Raw genomic sequence first — 21779 nt, 5'->3', positions numbered from 1 at the left:
GAGTAGCTGTGCCACTAGAGATCCTGGTTAGAATCCAGGCTCTGTCGTAGCCGGCCACGACCGGGAGACCCATTGGGCGGCACACAATTGGCCCGGCGTCGTCCAGGGTAGGGGAGGGAATGGCCGGCAGGGAATGTAGCTCAGTTGGTAGAGCATGGCGTTTGCAACGCCAGGGTTGTGGGTTCGATTCCCACGGGGGGCCAGTATGATATAAAAAAATAACACTGGCGATCAAACAAGATTTTAATTCCTCTATTTTCCTCTGTTCTCTCTACAGAGTCAGAAGGCCCTCTGTCGGTGAACCCCTCCAGTGTGGACGTTGATGACGACAACCTGGATGACTCTGACGTGGAAAAGGACTCTGACGGAAAGCAGAGCACCGTGAAGGCCTCATCCTCCATGTCTGGCCTGGACGAGTATGAGTTCAAAGACGAGGAGGAAGAGGAGGACCTGAGTAAAGCCCTGAACGACCGACACATCCTCCGGAGAGAGCTGAGGCAGAGGGAGAAAGAGGAGAAGGAGAGGAATCATTTGGCGAAGCAGAGCGGTAAAGGGAACGGGAGCGGCTTGGTCCAGTCCTCTAAGTCTAAGAAGACAAAGATGTCGTCCCGCGTCCTGTATTGCAGCTCGGATAGTTCCAGTGATGAGATGGAGATGCCAACAGAGAGAAGGAGCTCTCCGACCTGCTCCCACGGCTCGGAGGGACACAAGGCGTCAGACGCCAGCAGGACTAAGAAGGAGAACGTCGGCAGCCTCACGACTTCCGAACAGAAAGACAAAAGCAGCAAAGTCAAGAAGAAGAACAAGAGCAAGAACAAGGAGAACCAGGAGGACGGGAAGGAGAACAGCAAAGCTCTGGTGTCGGAGACACACACGGACAAGAACAGCCGAGGACTCTGTGGGGACGAGGACTCGTTCAAGATCTCCTTCAGTCCCAAGGACGACTCGTCCGTCCACCTCTTCCACCTGTCCGCCACCGTCAACTCCCCCAAGCTCAACTACGGCCTGGCCGACAAGCAGCCGTCTTCTAACCCGCTCAAACAGGAGAACGCCAAGATGACGTGCGTCTCGATTGCCGAAGGCCCCTGTCCGCCGGATGGTGTCAAGTACAACCACTACAACCCAGAGTCCGAGTTCTGCATGGAAAGCTCCAGTAGTAAGGGCTGCAAGCACAAGGAGAAGAGCAAGCACCACCAGAAGGACGTCACCGTGGACTGTAGTGTTGGTGGTGGGGGGGTGGATGGAGGCTCCAGTCTGAATAATAAAGAAGGCAGCGTTGCCAACAGTGTGGACAGCTCTGAGGGTGGTGCCTTACAGAAGACGGACAAAGATGGCAAAGTGGTCAAAAAGCATAAACTAAAACACAAGGAGAAGGACAACCACATCGGGGAGTATGAGGCGGACAGGGAGAGGAACCGCCACCGGCAGAAGGAGGGAGGCAGGAAGGACGGCCACAGGAACCTGGAGTTCGACAGGGAGTTCTGGAAAGAGAACTTCTTCAATGATGACGAACCTCTGCCTCCAGGGAAAATGGAGAGCGAGACCGAGAGGGAGGACGGCAGATCTCCTCAGAAGACCTCGACATCGGACGGCAGATCTCCTCAGAAGACCTCGACATCGGACGGCAGATCTCCAGAGAAGACCTCGACATTGGACGGCAGATCTCCTCAGAAGACCTCGACATTGGACGGCAGATCTCCTCAGAAGACCTCGACATCGAACGGCTCTCCTGAAGAGAGAGGGACGAAAGAAAAACGCCTCTCTAGCAGCAAGGAGACGAGGAGAGAGGAGCAAGAGAAGGATAAAGACAAGGTGGTGATGAAAGAGAGGAAGGAAACCTCTGCTGTCTGTAAAGAGGAGAAGGGAGGAAAGGATGGGAAGCCCAGTGAGCTTGAGGAGAGGACAGAGTGCCTCAGCTCCAGCTCTGGACGGACTACCTCTGTTCCTGACGAGACACAGCATAACGCTGCAAGCGTGAAAGATGAACTGGAGGATAAACCAGTAACGGGGACCATGTCTGCGGCTGATCTAGACCAACTGGATGCCTCTGAGAAAGACCAGCGGGACAAATCCGACAGGAGGCCTTCTGTAAAGGAACGGGAGACTGAAAAGACTGATAAAAAGCATCCCGATAAGGAGAAGAAGGTCAAGATGGAGCACCTGGAGAAATCAGAGAATTCACAGAATTCCATGGATCGCTGGAGGGAGAAGGAGAGGGTGGCGTCTGGCTCGTCTCATTCGTCCCCTGGTGACAAAAACCACAGAGAGAGCGAAAAGCTCAGAGCCTCGTCCACAAAAAAACACGAGGAGAGCAAGGACAAGAAGAGCAAAGAGAAGCCAGATAAAAGGATCTGCAGGGAGAGGGAGTACAGCGGAGGAGAGAACAGAGACAGGATAGGCTGTGATAACAAAGGAAAACCACCTTCAGAGAAATTCACTGATCACAGTAAATCGGAAAAGGACAAAGACAAAGACTGCGATAAGAAGAAAAGAGAAAAATCTAAAGACGGCTCATTTTCCTCCAGCTCTAACCTGAAGCTCCCATTGGAAGAGAAGAAAGGCTACGTGACTGAAAGTGGCAAGACCACACAAGCAAAACTACTAAAGGAGGAAGTCCCAAAAACGCCAGAGAAAGACGGAGACCGACGAGACAGAGAATCCAGAGACTCTGACCGGCACAGAGATCGGGACAAGGACAAAGAGCGTCTCAAGGGCGACAAGGACCGTTCCAAGGAGGTTAGCAAGGCCTCTAAGACCAAACCCAACGAGACCGAGACTGACCGAGACAACAGGTCCAAAGCTAAAGCCTCGCCTGCCACCCGGGAAGAGAAGCGGCCCAAAGAGAAACGTCTGGTCAATGAGGACCTGAGGCAGACCAGCTTCGAACGCATGCTGAGTCTGAAGGACCAGGAGATTGAACAGTGGCACCGGAAGCATCTAGAAAAGATCAAACAGAAGGAGAGGGAGAGGATGAAACAACGACCCTCCTCTACGACGACAGACCCAGGGAAGCTCAAAAGCAAAGCCAAGACGATGTCCTTGTCTTCTGGAGAACAGTGTTCGAGCAAAGAGCTGCTTCGCTCCGAAAGCTCTGGCGACGCTCACGGCCGGGACCTTGACAAACCCATGAAGGAGAGCACCAGCTCCAGGACCATGTCCCTGGACGGGAAGATACTCTCATCCCTCAGTGGGAAGTTGATGCCTGGTATGGAGAACAGCTTGAGCAGGTCCCCCAGGCCGGAGAGCGAGCGGTCGGGTCTCATGTCCAGGTCCGTGTCCATGTTCTCTGTGGCCAGTTCTGAGGATTCCTGTCAGGCAACCATGCTGACGCCGAGACCCGTAGAGTACGACTCGGATATGACCCTGGAAGCCTCCCAGGACTCTCAGCCGCCTTTCCTCCAGTGTTCCCTCCTCTCACGGTCTAGATCGCCTTCCGTTCACGACAAAGACTACAACGGTCTTCCAGACTCGGTGCAAGGTAACAGAACTCCGCTGCAGAGCCGACACACTTCCCACTACCTTATGGCTATTCTGGATGAGGACGCAAACTCTGCGACGGCAGGTAAACCTTTTGAAACTCTGTCAAAGGCCAGTGTGGTGCCAGCTGCTCAACCCAGTGAAGAGCCTTCAAGTGTTCAGCTTCTTTCAGAAACCTGTGCAGATCCAGAGGAGAGCCAGAGTCAAAGGGGTCCTACTCAGATGCTTCCAAATTTCCCTAATGCAAGAGCCGATGCAGATCTCAACACTGAGAGTGAAGGGAACACCACTCCAAGAACAGATGCAGATCTCAACACTGAGAGTGAAGGGAACTCCGCTCCAAGAACAGATTTAGAGCTCAACACTGAGAGTGAAGGGAACTCCGCTCCAAGAACAGATGTAGATCTCTTCACTGAGAGTGAAGGGAACTCCGCTCCAAGAACAGACGCGGATCTCAACACTGAGAGTGAAGGGAACACCGCTCCAGGTGTCCATCTCCCACCTCAAGTGTCCAACACCGGAGACCCTCACGTAAAGGACTCCTCAACACTTCAGCAGGCTGGTGTCCCACAGATAGCAACACCAGCACAGAGAGGGTCTTCTTCCACCTCTGACCCTCTCCTAATACGGGACGTACAGTGTATCCCTGTAAAGACCTCCAGTGCGGAGCCTGAATGTAGTAGGAAGGAGCTGCCCTCTGAGGACACGGTGGCGTCGTCATCTCTCTCCTCTCGACCACCGTTCTCATCTCTCTCTGCTAGCCAGTCATGGCAAACCCTTCCAAACGCCAGTATGGTGACCTCCCAGCAGATGCAGACGGAGACTGATCCATCTCTGGCTCTCGATCCTAAAGATAAAGCTCCAGTTGAGAGTGCAGCCAGCAGCGCTGAAAACAGAGCAGCTGTAGAGGGCCTTGAGAGTGCGTTAGTAGTGTCTAGACAGGTATGGATGGACAACCCAGTAGCGTCCACCAGCGCACACACACCACCCAGTGCTAGCACAGAGGAGTCTGTGCAGAGTGCTGGTAGACCCAATGAATCTCAAGAGGACATGGACACTAACGCAAGCATTCAGGACTGTAAGCAATCCAGATTCTCCGGTGACGACGTCGGTTCCGGTGATCCTCGGCCGGACAAAAACGATAATGCTAGCCAGCATACACCATCCACTGTGTCGCGCTGCCCGAGCCCTGAACACAAATCAGAAGAAACTTCTGATGCACCCGACTGCGCATTGGAGAAGAACAGGGATCCTGAGGCCATGTCAACAGGAAGGGTTAGTTGTTGGTCTTCATCAGAGGGCAGCAATATGGTCACCGTCCCAGAGGTGAAATCAGAGCCATGCCCAGAGCCAATGGATGTGGCTTCTATCTCCGAGGAGAGATCAGAAGGACAGACTCTCTTGACTGCTGGATCAGACCAGACCCAGAGTGCTTGTGGACAGTGTAGTAACTTCCAGCAGGGCTCCCAGACAGACCCGAGTGGTAGTGGTGGTAGTTACAGCAGCAGTGGGGTCTCTGCTAGCTCTTCGCCCCAGTCAGGGGACAGAGACTCTGACTCCTCCGGGGCTAAGGCCAAGGTCCTCTCCCTAACCATAGAGGAGGGCCAGGACGCCCAGCAGACCCACCCCAGGAAGAGGAAAATGCCCAGGACGTCTACCTCAAACCAGGCCAGAGGCAGCACACAACAGGTAGGTTCCTCTGGAGGATAGGATAAGGAGAGGTTGGAGGTGAGGGAGGGAAGGAATAGAGGGATGGGTGTATGGTTGAGAGGGAATGAGGTTTAGTAGGGTAGGTTTAGTGAAGGAGGGATACTGGAGCGGTAGGTTCCTCTACCTTATCTTACCGTATGTCTCCTCTACCTTATCTTATCGTATGTCTCCTCTACCTTATCTCACTGTATGTCTCCTCTACCTTATCTCACTGTATGTCTCCTCTGCCTTATCTCACTGTATGTCTCCTCTACCTTATCTTATCGTATGTCTCCTCTACCTTATCTCACTGTGTCTCCTCTACCTTATCTCACTGTATGTCTCCTCTACCTTATCTTACTGTATGTCTCCTCTACCTTATCTTACTGTATGTCTCCTCTACCTTATCTTACTGTATGTCTCCTCTACCTTATCTTACTGTATGTCTCCTCTACCTTATCTCACTGTATGTCTCCTCTACTTTATCTTACCGTATGTCTCTTCTCGTCTTTGCTCAGGGGAAGGAGACGCCTCAGCAGTCTCTGGCGGCCATCGTTGACTCTCTGAAGCTGGAGGAGATTGAGCCGTACCAGACAGAGAGGGCCAACCCTTACTACGAGTTCCTGCACATCCGCAAGAAGATCGAGGAGAAGCGCAAAGTGCTGCTGAGCGTCATTCCCCAGCCGCCGCAGTATTACGACGAATACGTGACGTTTACAGGATCTTACCTGCTAGACGGGAACCCGCTCGGCAAACTCTGTATTCCAACAGTGAGTCTGGAGTTCTGTTCATCAACTCTCATCTATTCATCTTCACTCTGATCTGTTCATCTGTTCATCTCCCCATCTGTCTTCCCTTCCTCTGTATTCCAACGGTGAGTCTGGAGTTTGATCATTATAGGGTTCGGTGCTCCTTGACTAAAAAGCTCTATTGACAACCTTTTAAGGATCTGACCCCTTTTTTTCAATTTTCGCCTTAAATGACATACCCAAATCTAACTGCCTGTAGCTCAGGACCTGAAGCAAGGATATGCATATTCTTGATACCATTTGAAAGGAAACACTTTGAAGTTTGTGGAAATGTGAAATTAATGTAGGAGAATATAACACATTAGATCTGGTAAAAGATAATACAAACCAAAAAACATGTTTTTCGATTTTTTTGTGATGTAGGAATCTAGATGTAATTTAGTTTGCCAGGAGTTTACCCAAATGTGCCGAATTAGTTTTCAAGTACATAACTATAGAGAACATACATTTTGTATTACCATAGCATTTTTGTAAGTTTGCACACACTCCCTGGAATGTAATAAATGATGGATCATTGGCTTCCCTATAGAAAATACACTAACCTTCACACATCTAGATGGCCGGGCGGGGTGGGTGTGGAGCCAGAGGTCAAACTGTATACATTTTAATATAAAAATGTATTTTTCAAACAAAACTACACTACATTTTATCTCTGGGACCTTCAGGATGACAAATCAGAGCAAGATTACTGAATGTAAGTACATTATTTACCTTCAGAGGTGAATGTACCAAACAAGTTGCTGTGATAAGTGTTTTGTTGTTGTGCACTCTCCTCAAACAATAGCATGGTATTTTTTCACTGTAATAGCTAATTTAGGCTTTCTGCCCATATAAGACATGTCTATGTCCTGGACAGTTGGCTATTGTTTACAACACCATTCTAGTCACATATCTATTGAGCAACAACCGCCCCATATAAGGGACACCGATCCCACAGAGGTTAAGAGTGCATCTCCACTCCTCTGTCCTCTATTTGATCTCCTCTGTCCTCTATTTGATCTCCTCTGTCCTCTATTTGATCTCCTCTGTCCTCTATTTGATCTCCTCTGTCCTCTATTTGATCTCCTCTGTCCTCTATTCGTTCTCCTCTGTCCTCTATTTGATCTCCTCTGTCCTCTATTCGTTCTCCTCTGTCCTCTATTTGATCTCCTCTGTCCTCTATTTGATCTGCTCTGTCCTCTATTTGATCTCCTCTGTCCTCTATTTGATCTCCTCTGTCCTCTATTTGATCTCCTCTGTCCTCTATTTGATCTCCTCTGTCCTCTATTTGATCTCCTCTGTCCTCTATTTGATCTCCTCTGTCCTCTGTTCGTTCTCCTCTGTCCTCTATTTGATCTCCTCTGTCCTCTATTCGTTCTCCTCTGTCCTCTATTTGATCTCCTCTGTCCTCTATTCGTTCTCCTCTGTCCTCTATTTGATCTCCTCTGTCCTCTATTTGATCTCCTCTGTCCTCTATTTGATCTCCTCTGTCCTCTATTTGATCTCCTCTGTCCTCTATTCAATCTCCTCTGTCCTCTATTTGATCTCCTGTCCTCTATTTGATCTCCTCTGTCCTCTATTTGATCTCCTCTGTCCTCTATTCAATCTCCTCTGTCCTCTATTCGTTCTCCTCTGTCCTCTATTCGTTCTCCTCTGTCCTCTATTCGTTCTCCTCTGTCCTCTATTTGATCTCCTCTGTATTCTCTTCGATCTCCTCTGTCCTCTCTTTTCCTCTCTGTCTCCATTGAATGTTTATCTTTATCGCTAATGTCGTCCATTCAAGACACTCCTGCATTAAAGGGTCTTATTAAACAATCTTCAGATGTTTCATGATGTTGAACTTTTTGTAACGTTTTATATATATTTGTCTCTGTAACAGATAACTCCCCCTCCGTCTCTGCCAGACCAACTGAAGGAGATGTTTAAGCAACAGGAGGTTGTTCGTATGAAGCTGCGCTTGCAACACAGCATTGAACGGGTATGTGGCATAATTAAACTCAGTCCTATTCGATCTTCCTTTATAGCGTGATCATACTTATTTTATAAACATTGTTATATATACTTTGAATACTGTTTGACGTTACAAATACAAGCTTTTATCTTATTAGCTGCCTTCTCTGCTTTGTTCAGTCTCAACTATTAAACTCAACTCTGCCTTTCGTCCCTAATGAATTATTACAAAAACAAAGCATCCTTATGTCTTGGCTAACTCAACACCCTCTTCTCTCTTTCCAGGAAAAGTTAATCGTCTCCAACGAGCAGGAGGTGTTACGAGTTCACTACCGGGCTGCCAGAACGCTAGCCAATCAGACGCTCCCGTTCAGTGCGTGCACCGTGCTATTGGACGCAGAGGTGTACAACATGCCTCAGGATGCCCAGGCAAGTGGCATGATGTCACGTACTGTAGAATCCGTAAGTTGGTATCAATTAATCAATAGATCACATTAATTTAAAATGTATAACGTAGTGTAGAATCAGTAAGTTGGTATCGACTAATCAATTAATCAATAGATCACATTTATTTAAACTAAAATAATGTAGGTTGGCATCAATCAACTAATCAAATGTATTTATAAATCCCTTTGTAAACAGAAGTTGCATTAAACATTCTAGTCATTAAGCAGACACTCAGTGATTTACAGTTAGTTGACACAAAGTGCTTTTACAACGGATGGTTTTTAAACCATAATGGTTTTAACAGAGTTGTAACTCTAACGCTGCCAGTTGTGGGTAACATTGTATTATCAATGTTGTGTGTTGTGTTTCCAGGGTGACCAAGATGGCAAGACGTCGGTGAGGGATCGTTTCAACGCCCGGCAGTTTATGTCCTGGTTGCAAGATGTGGACGACAAGTTTGATAAACTCAAGGTACGCTTGGTCTCTGTTAAATGTGGCCCTGCTTGCAGCAGTAAAACTAGTGTTGGATCATATACCCAAAGTAATCTATGGTGTAATGTTTTGTTCATCCATTCAGGATGCTACAGTAAGTAGCTACATATGGTTTTCAGGTAGCTTCAGCTGTATTTCCGATAGGACTTCTCATTTTGAAATGTATTCATTTTGCAAAACAAGCATCTCAACGGTGTCAAAATTGTCTGAATTGGTTTTAGGGTGTCTCATATCTCTGTCTCTCTCTCTGTCTCTCTCTCTCTCTCTCCCCCCCCCCCCCTCTCTCTCTGTCTCTCTGTCTCTCTCTGTCTCTGTCTGTCTCTCTCTGTCTCTCTCCGTCTCTCTCCCCTCTCTCTCTGTCTCTCTCTATCTCTCTCTGTCTCTGTCTCTCTGTCTCTCTCTGTCTCTCTCCGTCTCTCTCCCCTCTCTCTCTGTCTCTCTCTATCTCTCTCTATCTCTCTCTGTCTCTGTCTCTCTGTCTCTCTCTGTCTCTGTCTCTCTCTGTCTCTCTCTGTCTCTCTCTGTCTCTCTCTGTCTCTGTCTCTCTCTGTCTGTCTCTGTCTCTCTCTGTCTCTCTCCGTCTCTCTCCCCTCTCTCTCTGTCTCTGTCTCTCTCTGTCTCTCTCTCTGTCTCTGTCTCTGTCTCTCTCTTTGTCTCTCTCTCCCCCCCTCTCTGTCTCTCTCTCTCTGTCTGTCTCTCTCTCTCCCCGTCTCTCTGTCTGTCTCTGTCTGTCTCTGTCTCTCTCCGTCTCTCTCTCTCTCTCTCTCTCTCTCTCTCTCTCTCTCTCTCTCTCTCTCTCTCTCTCTCCCCTCTCTCTCTCCCCTCTCTCTCTCTCTCTCTCTCTCTCTCTCTCTCTCTCTCTCTCTCTCTCTCTCTCCTCTCCCTCCCCCTCTCTCTCTCTCTCTCTCTCTATCTCTCTCTCTCTCTCTCCCCCCTCTCTCCCTCCCCCTCTCTCCCCCCCTCCCTCTCTCTCTCTCCCCCCCCCCCCCTCTCTCTCTCCAGACGTGTCTGCTGATGCGACAGCAGCACGAGGCAGCAGCTCTAAATGCTGTACAGCGTCTCCACTGGCAGCTGAAACTCCAGGAGCTGGATCCAGCCATGTACAAGTCCACCTCCATCTTCGACATACCCGAGTTCTACATCCCCCTGGTAGAGGTCAACGACGACTTTGACCTCACGCCCATATGACCTGTGACCCTTGACTATCTACCTCTAACAGGGATGAAGTTATAGAGGGGTCACGTGGGGAGAAGAAAGAAAGGTGAAGCTCTGAAGTTGACGGAACATGGGTGTGTTAGTGTGAGCACCACTCTTGGGTGTGTGTTAGTGAGAGCACCACTCTTGGGTGTGTGTTAGTGAGAGCACCACTCTTGGGTGTGTGTTAGTGAGAGCACCACTCTTGGGTGTGTGTTAGTGAGAGCACCACTCTTGGGTGTGTGTTAGTGAGAGCACCACTCTTGGGTGTGTTAGTGAGAGCACCACTCTTGGGTGTGTTAGTGAGAGCACCACTCTTGGGGGTGTTAGTGATGAGAGCACCACTCTTGGGTGTGTTAGTGAGAGCACCACTCTTGGGTGTGTTAGTGTGAGCACCACTCTTGGGTGTGTTAGTGAGAGCACCACTCTTGGATGTGTGTTAGTGAGATCACCACTCTTGGATGTGTTAGTGAGAGCACCACTCTTGGGTGTGTGTTAGTGAGAGCACCACTCTTGGGTGTGTGTTAGGGATGACAGCACCACTCTTGGGTGTGTGTTAGTGATGAGAGCACCACTCTTGGGTGTGTGTTAGTGAGAGCACCACTCTTGGATGTGTGTTAGTGACAGCACCACTCTTGGGTGTGTGTTAGTGAGAGCACCACTCTTGGGTGTGTGTTAGTGATGAGAGCACCACTCTTGGGTGTGTGTTAGTGAGAGCACCACTCTTGGGTGTGTGTTAGTGACAGCACCACTCTTGGGTGTGTGTTAGTGACAGCACCACTCTTGGGTGTGTGTTAGTGACAGCACCACTCTTGGGTGTGTGTTAGTGATGAGAGCACCACTCTTGGGTGTGTGTTAGTGATGAGAGCACCACTCTTGGGTGTGTGTTAGTGATGAGAGCACCACTCTTGGGGGTGTGTTAGTGATGAGAGCACCACTCTTGGGTGTGTGTTAGTGATGAGAGCACCACTCTTGGGGGTGTGTTAGTGATGAGAGCACCACTCTTGGGTGTGTGTTAGTGATGAGAGCACCACTCTTGGGTGTGTGTTAGTGATGAGAGCACCACTCTTGGGTGTGTGTTAGTGATGAGAGCACCACTCTTGGGTGTGTGTTAGTGATGAGAGCACCACTCTTGGGTGTGTGTTAGTGATGAGAGCACCACTCTTGGGGGTGTTAGTGATGAGAGCACCACTCTTGGGGGTGTTAGTGATGAGAGCACCACTCTTGGCGGTGTGTTAGTGATGAGAGCACCACTCTTGGGGGTGTTAGTGATGAGAGCACCACTCTTGGGTGTGTGTTAGTGATGAGAGCACCACTCTTGGGTGTGTGTTAGTGATGAGAGCACCACTCTTGGGTGTGTGTTAGTGATGAGAGCACCACTCTTGGGTGTGTGTTAGTGATGAGAGCACCACTCTTGGGGGTGTTAGTGATGAGAGCACCACTCTTGGGTGTGTGTTAGTGATGAGAGCACCACTCTTGGGTGTGTGTTAGTGATGAGAGCACCACTCTTGGGGGTGTTAGTGATGAGAGCACCACTCTTGGCGGTGTGTTAGTGATGAGAGCACCACTCTTGGGGGTGTTAGTGATGAGAGCACCACTCTTGGGTGTGTGTTAGTGATGAGAGCACCACTCTTGGGTGTGTGTTAGTGATGAGAGCACCACTCTTGGGTGTGTGTTAGTGATGAGAGCACCACTCTTGGGTGTGTGTTAGTGATGAGAGCACCACTCTTGGGGGTGTTAGTGATGAGAGCACCACTCTTGGGGGTGTTAGTGATGAGAGCACCACTCTTGGGTGGGTTAGTGATGAGAGCACCACTCTTGGGTGGCTGTTTTACTACTGAGCTCTTATGGTAGACAACCAAGAAAAAACAAAGAACCTCCTCCTACACCAAGAGGACTTTTCCTACATTTACATTTTAGTCATTTAGCAGACGCTCTTATCCAGAGCCACTTACAGTTAGTGAGTGCATACATTTTTCATACTGGCCCCCCGTGGGAAACGAACCCACAACCCTGGCGTTGCAAGCGCCACGCTCTACCAACTGAGCTACAAACTAGTGGCAGACTGACTGACAGCTTATTCTGGACCGGCCTGGAGCACCACCAGGACTTAGGGGCCCAGACCACACACTTACCCCAGGTGCCAGAGTCCAGGGCTGGGTTAGGGTTGGGGCAGCGACGGGTGCTGCGGTCTGCTGAGAGGAGAGGAGAGGGCTCCAGGGAGGGACTGAGTATGGACGCTATAGGGTATGTCCCAAATAGCACCCTATTCCCTATATAGGGCACTACTTTAGACCAGAGAATGACACCCTATTCCCTATATAGGGCACTACATTAGACCAGAGAATGGCACCCTATTCCCTATATAGGGCACTACTTTAGACCAGAGAATGGCACCCTATTCCCTATATAGGGCACTACTTTTGTGAAGTATAGACAATAGGGTACCATTTGTGATGTGCCCTGTGGAGATGACCTCTGACCTCTGCGCCTCCCTCACCAGGTTACAAAAAATAATAATACAAATGCAATTCTACTTCTGTTTTTAAGGGAGTGTTTGGTCAATACGTGATGTACAGACTTGTGCTCTTAATTATTTTGTTTAACTTATTTTTTACACACAGATTGTGCATTTGTAAATAACCCATGTGATGATGGTTTTAAACTTGTACAGAAAAAAAATAAGTAATAGATATTTTAATTTTAAAAGGTTATTTCGTTTTGTCTGTTTTTAATGGACCAACGTTTTTTTTTTTAATATTGAGTCAGTGTCCTCTTCCTCTGTGTCAAGTTCCTTGTTGTTGTTGTTGTTGTTAAAGTCGATGTTATTGGCTCTTTAAGCATGTGTTGATCTGATTTTGTTCTGTTGTTTCCCCTCTGGAATGGAGTTTGATCCACGCACCACAACCAGGTGTTCATTCTAATGGAGTTGGATCCACGCACCACAACCAGGTGTTCATTCTAATGGAGTTGGATCCACGCACCACAACCAGGTGTTCATTCTAATGGAGTTGGATCCACGCACCACAACCAGGTGTTCATTCTAATGGAGTTGGATCCACGCACCACAACCAGGTGTTCATTCTAATGGAGTTGGATCCACGCACCACAACCAGGTGTTCATTCTAATGGAGTTGGATCCACGCACCACAACCAGGTGTGTTCATTCTAATGGAGTTGGATCCACGCACCACAACCAGGTGTTCATTCTAATGGAGTTGGATCCACGCACCACAACCAGGTGTTCATTCTAATGGAGTTGGATCCACGCACCACAACCAGGTGTTCATTCTAATGGAGTTGGATCCACGCACCACAACCAGGTGTGTTCATTCTAATGGAGTTGGATCCACGCACCAAGTTAATTCTTTGACTTGTGATTTGGATGCTGTGCATGCCGTTGCCGTTGTTGTAGCCTTTACTTCCTGATCCCAGAAGAAGCTGTTACCGTGTTGTGATGAAGGTTTAACTGAAGTCATTCACCTTTTTTTTTTTGTTCTTCCGCCATCATTCGTTCTCTTCGTTTGCAACAAAGTTTGCATCTGAAGTAGCACCCTATTCCCTATATAGTGCACTACTTTTGATCAGGAACCTATGCTGGCCCTGGTCAAAAGTTGTGCACTATATATGGAATAGGGTGCTATTCGGGACACTGAAACACTCCGTGTACAGCCTCTCTAACCCGCGTGTGTGTGTGTTGTCCGGTGGCTGGGTCACATAAAATAATAAAGTTTGTCGTGACTTCTATAGGAGAAGAAAAAAAACATACTTTTACAGTTTCAATGTGAGATTACAACAAAACCTATTTTTTTCAACATAATGCCTTTTTGAACGATAGTTCTAAAAAATATGTCTATTTTTAATATTTACTTGTTACATGACGTGTACATATTTGTAATATATAATTGAATAAATTTTATTGGTTGTGAATTCAAATCGTGTCTCGGTAGTTTTGGTGTCATCTCAACTTTTTTTAGTGTATTAGAAAACTGTTATTGTTGTGTAATAGTGTTTTATTTGCCTGATGACTACTCCTGTATCCGCTCCTCTATCAATCGCTCCATACAACAAACGCTTGTGGGTGTGTCGTTTTGGCCGCAGAGATGTGGACGCTAGTGAGGATGGTGTTTCACCTGTACAGGGAGAGAGACATTTTAAAAAATGTTTGTAAAGTGAGTGGTTTCTCTTAGCGGAATCTGTTGGTGGCATAACTGTATTCTTCCAGTAGGTGGCGACATACACCATTACATTTAATTTTTTTGTCATTTAGCAGACGCTCTTACAGGAGCAATTAGGGTTAAGTGCCTTGCTCAAGGGCACATCGACAGATTTTTCACCTAGTCGGCCCAGGGATTAGAACCAGCGACCTTTCGGTTACTGGCACAACGCTCTTAACCACTAAACTACCTGCCTCCCTAGTAATGATGTTCCAAAATCTGTGCTATTATAAATGGTGTTAAATTGTTCGCTGTTTTTATAAATGGGTTCAACCAGACGTTAAGCTCCTGAAGGGATCTGTCACTTACCGAGTTGGTAGATAGACAAATCTACACGCCTCCCTCTACAATAGAAAAATAAGATATATATATCTATCTTATTATATATAATATAATATATATAATAATATATATTATCCAACCCCGCCACACTGATTTGTCTCACCTGCCTACTATCCTGTCCAACCATAGGATAGAGGACTCTGGGGCGGCAGGTAGCTTAGTGGGTAAGAGCGTTGTGCCAGTAACCGAAAGGTCGCTGGTTCTAATCCCTGAGCCGACTAGGTGAAAAATCTGTCGATGTGCCCTTAAGCAAGGCACTTAACCCTAATTGCTCATGTAAGTCGCTCTGGATAAGAGCGTCTGCTAAATGACTAAAATGTAAAATGTCTAGAGCAAAAAAAGCCTGTTTTAGCATGGGCAGAGCCATTGACCACTTTCACCATTTTGACGTAGCCAACAGGGTGGGGACTTCCTATGGGTTAAGGAAGGATCACATAATTCCGTCCAGGTCACCCGGAGGGATCAGCCAATTTAATTCTACTCGTGAGCAAAAACATTCCCATAACTGCAGATAGCAGTAAATCACCAACCTTGGCTTTTTATACCTGTTCCAACAACACCCTCTAGGTGGCAGTATGCACCCTGTCAGTTTGTTTACCAACTCATAGTAGAAGTAGTAGTAGTAGAAGAAAATGGACTACAAAATGGAGATGCCCTTTATGGTGCTGTCCATGCTCACCGATACCATAATGGGACAGATGCAATGACTAAGTCATTGGGCTTGTTGAAGCGGATCACTTTTGTCAAACCGATGGTCACCGCCTTTAAAAAAGTTAGGTGCATTATGGGGTAAAACGTTGTCCGACTTGCGCCTACATGTAGACTGCGTGAACTTTACAGAAATCATGTGATCAAAGGTCATTAAGTTATGACTGCAAGTTTCTGCTTTTTGCTCTTTACCAACTTCATCCTACAGCCATCGCCGCCTGCGTTGTGGGAGGACCTACTGTCAAGCAATCGTTAGGGTGTTTTTATTTGACCCACGCCAACATGACCAAAGACGTGACTGAAACAGGATCCAACTTTGAGGCAATTCATATACTGTATATGAATATACTACAGTGGAGTAATACAAATGAATTCATATTTTAGGCTCAATGATTGATTGTATGATGTACACACATATGATTTAAGCTTGTGAGAGTGTGATATGGGGGGGTTGGAGCCATGTTTTTTTCGGCATTATAAAGACCAGTGCCGATTTTAGCATATAAATCTTGGTGGGGCAAAAAAAAAAAAAAAAACGTTTTAGATGCATGCCAGCAAAGCCACGACACAACAATAAACAATACATTAACTGCACTATAACGGTGACAAACGGTGACCACAAACTGTTAGGGCCTCCATAAAGCTGTCCCAACAGCAGTCCCAACACCTTACCACCGCTACACCTGGCTATCAGCGGAGCCTTGTCTGGCAGCGAAACAGTTCATTCAGCCTCATTTACTGCCTTTTAAAAAACATAGCTGATATGGCTGACTTGCTTAAACAAATGTGGTTTCTACTGACAATTGAGATGTACAAACTATGGCATAAGGCGACGACAAGCGGATAAGAGGCCATCCGTAATTTCGATGAAGACATTAATGAGCGAGCTGGGACGGACGTAGTCAATATAACGATTTGTTCAGCACTTTTGAAATGTACAGCGACAGAATTCAGAACATGGGCCGTTCTTACAGTGTTCTCCCTGTACACCAAGTCAGAACCGTAGGATAAATAAAGGGGGCATATAAGCAGACAATGAAAGCTCTTACAATATTCGATGATTATATTTCTCTAAAACAGGCTATAGGCTACATGTGCACCACCAAATCAGAACAGTAGGCTAAGTTATGAGGGGGAAAGGGACTAAATTATTAGGGTGAGACACATGGGCTACTAACAGCTTACTACACAACATACACTTAGTATTACTTTCTTAGCTACAGTATACATATCTCCCTGGCATATTACATCATTTATGCAGCAGCATACGAGACATTTTTGGACTCACCTTGTTGTGCTGTGCTCACTTGAACAGGAAGGTGGCGCGGTGGGCCTTCTGGGCTCTAGAAAGAGGCCCAAAATCCTGAGTTGGAATTCCAGAGTTGGTTGACCGTTCAAAATTATTTTCTGTATTTTCCCAGTCTGAGCTAGTTTTACCTGAGTTCCCAGTTGTTTTGAACTCACTGAAGTCTGAGATTTCCCAGTTCCGAGTTTCCAGTTGTTTTGAACGTGGCATAAGTCATGCTGGATTGACAGCATGGCCAATGTATTCAAACTTTTCTGGCCCATGGCATTACCCCCTTTGACGTGATATCCAATTGGTAGTTACGATCTTGTCTTATCGCTGCAACTCCCCTACGGACTCGGCGAAGGTTGAGAGCCAAGCCGCACCAATGTGTCGGAGGAAACACTGTCGAACTGACGACCGGAGTCAGCTTGCAGGCGCCCGGCCCGCCACAAGGAGTCGCTAGAGTACGATGAGAAAAGGACATCCCGGCCGGCCAAACCCTCCCCTAACCCGGACGACGCTGGGCCAAACCCTCCCCTAACCAGGACGACGCTGGGCTAATTGTGCGCCGCCTCATGGGTCTCCCGGTCACAGCCTGGGATCGAACCCGGTGCTCCAGTAACGCCTTAGCACTCAATGTTGAATTTGCGATTTCCAAATTGTTGTGTAATGTTTATGTCCAATGGCTGATGAGCACCAATACGTTTTAACAATAATTTATCTTCATATGACAAGGATTGAAAAGGATTTGCCAGTGGATTGCCGACTTGCATGACGATGACTTCTTCTCTAGGTTGCTAGCTAAGATTTTGAAAGTATGATGTGGACATGATCAGTCTAATCAACGCTATGGAAGATATAATGTGATTTGGCGTCATTTTATCTGTGGTCAATGACCGTGAGCCTGCTTGGATGGGCACTTCTAACGTAAGTCTATGGCAGCACCCAAGGGGCTTGAATTTTCGAGCTCTACCTGTAGATTTTGCTGTGATGTAGTGTCCCCATGAGTGACAGAACACTGAGCCAATCACGGCGCAACTAGAGAACATTACCAATCCCTACTCTCCGTACTTTCCGCTGGCTGCCCCAACACCACAGAAAGCACTGAGCTAGGATGAAACACCTGCATTTTGGAGCTGCCTTACTCAAGAAAGCAAAAAAGAGACCATGTTTGTATGCGGATTTATTAACTCTACTATTATTTTTATTTACATTGTTTGCAAACTAATATGTGACACGTATTAATTCCCAAATAACATGCAAAAAAAGGCCAATTTTTTGCTAAATAGGTGCACCTCAAAAACCTCACCTGCCCTGAATGACACGTCGCCACTGAAAAATACTAACTTTCATAAACAAACTTTTATAAACAATAGCAACACTGCCCTGTAGATCTGAGCCTTGCTGTCAGAAAACCACATTAGTGTCCGACTTTCGGCTGTTGCAGATGCACCCTCGACCCGACTTCACTCCTCGATTTTCGTCTACAGTCGGTTGCTTTCGCCTTACCACTCAAACGAGGCCAATGCGTCCAACTAACTCCATAGCTCCTTGAATCCTCAGGATGTGAAAATGGACGGTGTGCCTTTAAGGCGCCCAACTGATCTGTGTTGCTGTGGGGAGAAACTGACGCCCTCCGACTGCTGCGATCCACATTAGTGTTATTAGCGGCGGAGTTCCGTCCTGGACCTGCGTTCAAAGGGGAGACCGCGGTCAACAGTCCCAAACTATTGGAACACTGTTGCGGTAAGTGTTAATAATCTCATCTTGACTCATGTGGCGTTACTTGATGAATCGGTGTTGTGCGAGGAAACGGTTAAGTGTTCTAGGGAGCGTTTTAGCCCTAGGAAAAGCGATGAGCCAGAAGAGTAGAAGAAGGTATGCTAGGCTACTTACTGTAAGTGCAGTGTTATTAACGAAATGACTAGAACTTGCGGTTTTCACAACGATATTTTCCTCTTTCCATTGTGAAACATTGGACGGGCAAGGCAAATGACTCCTGATTCTGGATTTCACTTGGTGCAGCTAGATCTTCTACTAACGGCTCAGGCTATTGTAATAATAGAAACATCAACATAATTATTGAACTTATAGAACTTTGATCTTTCCATAGTTGCCAATAAAGGTTGTCATAATTGTTTGTGTCTTGTCGTAGAAAATGTAAATTCACTGCAGAGGCTGTGTGTTCTGTGTGTCTGCAGTAGCGGAAGAAGTGCTCAATTGTCATACTTGAGTAAAAGTAAAGATGCTGTACCTCAATAGAAAACTCAAGTTAGTCACCCAGGAAAATACTACTTGAGTAAAAGTCTAAAAGTATTTGGTTTGAAATATACTTAGGTATCAAAATTAAAAGTATAAATCATTTAAAATTCCTTATATTAAGCAAACCAGACGGCACGATTTTCTTGTTTTTAAAAAGATTTACGTATAGTCGGGGCACACTCCAACCCTCAGACATCATTTACAAACAAAGCATTTGTGTTTAGGGAGTCCACCAGATCAGAGGCAGTAGGGATGACCAGGGATGTTCTCTTGATAAGTGCGTCAATTGGACAATTTACTTGTCAAAATTTTAAGAGTAATTTTGGATGCCAGGGAAATGTATGGAGTAAAAAGTACGTTATTTTCTTTAGGAATGTAGTGAGGTATCTATCAGATAATAGTATCTACCAGATATTAGCCTAGATTTCCTCTGTCTGGTATGTGTCTCGACTTTTATTTGTTGTAAACACACACACACACACACACACACACACACACACACACACACACACACACACACACACACACACTTCCTACTAACACTATTCTGTCTTGTGTGTTGAGTCAGGTGGACAGGCAGACGTTGCGTTGCTGTGTGTTGAGCCAGGTGGACAGGCAGACGTTGCGTTGCTGTGTGTTGAGCCGACCATCAGGATGAGGCCTGGTCAGCTGTGTGTCCTGGTCCCAACCTCCACTACCCTCCTCTTCCTCCTGGTCCTATCAGGACCGTCTCAGACCAGCGCCTGTAACAAGGCCCTCTGCGCCTCCGACGTCAGCAAGTGCCTCATACAGGTGAGAACTGTCTGTGTGTGTGTGTGTGTGTGTGTATGTGTGTGTACAGGTGAGGAGTGTGTGTGTGTGTGTCTGTGTCTGTGTGTGTACAGGTGAGGAGTGTGTGTGTGTGTGTAGAGGTGAGGAGTGTGTGTGTGTGCGTGTCTGTGTCTGTGTGTGTGTGTACAGGTGAGGAGTGTGTGTCTGTGTCTGTGTGTGTGTGTACAGGTGAGGAGTGTGTGTGTGTGTGTGTGTAGAGGTGAGGAGTGTGTGTGTGTGTGTGTGTGTAGAGGTGAGGAGTGTGTGTGTGTGTACAGGTGAGGAGTGTGTGTGTGTGTGTGTGTGTGTAGAGGTGAGGAGTGTGTGTGTGTGTGTGTGTCTGTGTGTGTGTCTGTGTGTGTGTACAGGTGAGGAGTGTGTGTGTGTACAGGTGAGGAGTGTGTGTGTGTGCGTGTCTGTGTCTGTGTGTGTGTGTACAGGTGAGGAGTGTGTGTCTGTGTCTGTGTGTGTGTGTGTACAAGTGAGGAGTGTGTGTGTGTGTGTGTGTAGAGGTGAGGAGTGTGTGTGTGTGTGTGTGTACAGGTGAGGAGTGTGTGTGTGTGTGTAGAGGTGAGGAGTGTGTGTGCGTGCCAAATCTTGGTGATGTGTAGAAGAGGGTAATATAACGCTTGTGAGGTCATCAGTCCACCCACGGTCATCAGTCCACCCACGGTCATCAGTCCACCCACGGTCATCAGTCCACCCACGGTCACAGACTCATGACCAAACACTATCTTCTCATTACTACTGTGTGTTTTAACTTCTATATCTTTATCTCACTAGTGGATTTAAGAGGTTGCACGTTTACTATTCCCTCCACTAGTTTGTTCATGGGGTCCTCCAGTCGCATTCTAATGTGCCTTTACGATATCATTCTCACAATCTATACATTATTCTGTACCAGAAAAACAACAGCTATACACTTTTAGGTGCTGTCTATAACCTAAAATGGTTATTTGACTGTCCCCATAGGATAACCATTTTAAAGAACCCTTTTTGGTTCCAGGTAGAACCCTTTTTGGTTCCAGGTAGAACCGGTTTGGGTTCCAGGTAGAACCCGTTTGGGTTCCATGTAAAACCCTTTCCACAGCGGGTTTTACCTGGAACCAAAAAGGGCTCTACTTTGCTATGGCAGGGCTCTCCAACCCTGTTCCTGGAGAGCTACCCTCCTGTAGGTTTTCTCTGCAACTCCCAGTTGTAAAACTAACCTTATTCATCTTATCAACCAGCTAATTATTAGAATCGGGTGCACTAGATTAGGGTTACCTACAGGACGGTAGCTCTCCAGGAACAGGGTTGGAGAGCCCTGTACTATGGGGACAGCCAAAGAACCATGACAATGGTATACCATGAAAATAGACACTTCCTATTCTTCCTGACTGGTTGTAAAAATGAATAGAGAATCTGAAGGGAAGAATGCAGATACATTCCTGTGATAATCTGAACAAAATGTTGAACCGCTTCCCAGAATGAGTCAGTCGCTGACAGAGAAATAGTGTTGTTATCTAACACACTATGCTCGTCGGATGTGGCAGGGCTTGCAAACTATCACAGATTACAAAGGGAAACCCAGCCACGAACTGCCCAGTGACGCGAGCCTACCAGACGAGCTAAACGTCTATGCTCGCTTCGAGGCAAGCAACACAGAACCATGCATGAGAGCACCAGCTGTTCTGGACGACTGTGTGATCTCGCTCTGCGTTGCCAATGTGAGTAAGACCTTTAAACAGGTTAACAGGCCTTGGGGCCAGACAGATTACCAGGATGCGTACTCAGAGCATGCGCTGACCAGCTGGCAAGTGTCTTCACTGACCCAGCCTACAGGGAGGAGGTGAGTGACCTGGCAGTGTGGTGCCAGGACAACACATTTTCCCTCAACGTCAGCAAAACAAAAGAGCTAATTGTAAACTACGGGAAACTGAGCACGCCCCCATCCACATCGACGGGGCTGTAGTGGAGCTGGTGGAGAGCTTCAAGGTCCTTGGTGTCCACAAACACCGAACGAAGGTCCACACATATCTCAGGAGGCTGCACACATATCTCAGGAGGCTGAAAAGATTTGGCATGGGTCCTCAGATCCTCAAAAAGTTCTACAGCTGCACCATTGAGAGCATC

The 21779-nt window shown here is 47.1% G+C and overlaps 2 protein-coding genes across 2 annotated transcripts in view; both read left to right on the top strand.

Annotated features, from left to right (window-relative positions):
• Positions 1–13946, top strand: part of LOC311147168 (ankyrin repeat domain-containing protein 12-like) — a 39894-nt gene extending 25948 nt beyond the window's left edge. The window contains exons 8-13 of the mRNA XM_084183803.1: positions 278–5166; positions 5685–5936; positions 7834–7932; positions 8190–8366; positions 8724–8822; positions 9846–13946. Of these exons, the coding sequence (XP_084039929.1) occupies positions 278–5166; positions 5685–5936; positions 7834–7932; positions 8190–8366; positions 8724–8822; positions 9846–10031 (5702 nt within the window). The 3' untranslated portion in view covers positions 10032–13946. The remainder of the gene's footprint in view (positions 1–277; positions 5167–5684; positions 5937–7833; positions 7933–8189; positions 8367–8723; positions 8823–9845) is intronic.
• A 4302-nt stretch (positions 13947–18248) lies between these two features.
• Positions 18249–21779, top strand: part of LOC311147177 (twisted gastrulation protein homolog 1-A-like) — a 63088-nt gene continuing 59557 nt past the window's right edge. Inside the window, exons 1-2 of the mRNA XM_084183821.1 lie at positions 18249–18338; positions 19423–19646. Of these exons, the coding sequence (XP_084039947.1) occupies positions 19509–19646 (138 nt within the window). The 5' untranslated portion in view covers positions 18249–18338; positions 19423–19508. The remainder of the gene's footprint in view (positions 18339–19422; positions 19647–21779) is intronic.

This window comes from Coregonus lavaretus (genome assembly GCF_964263955.1).
Source record: "Coregonus lavaretus genome assembly, chromosome: 19".
NCBI lineage: Eukaryota > Metazoa > Chordata > Actinopteri > Salmoniformes > Salmonidae > Coregonus > Coregonus lavaretus.
The sequence above is the reverse complement of the archived record's forward strand: the minus strand, read 5'-3'. Positions and strand labels throughout refer to the sequence as shown.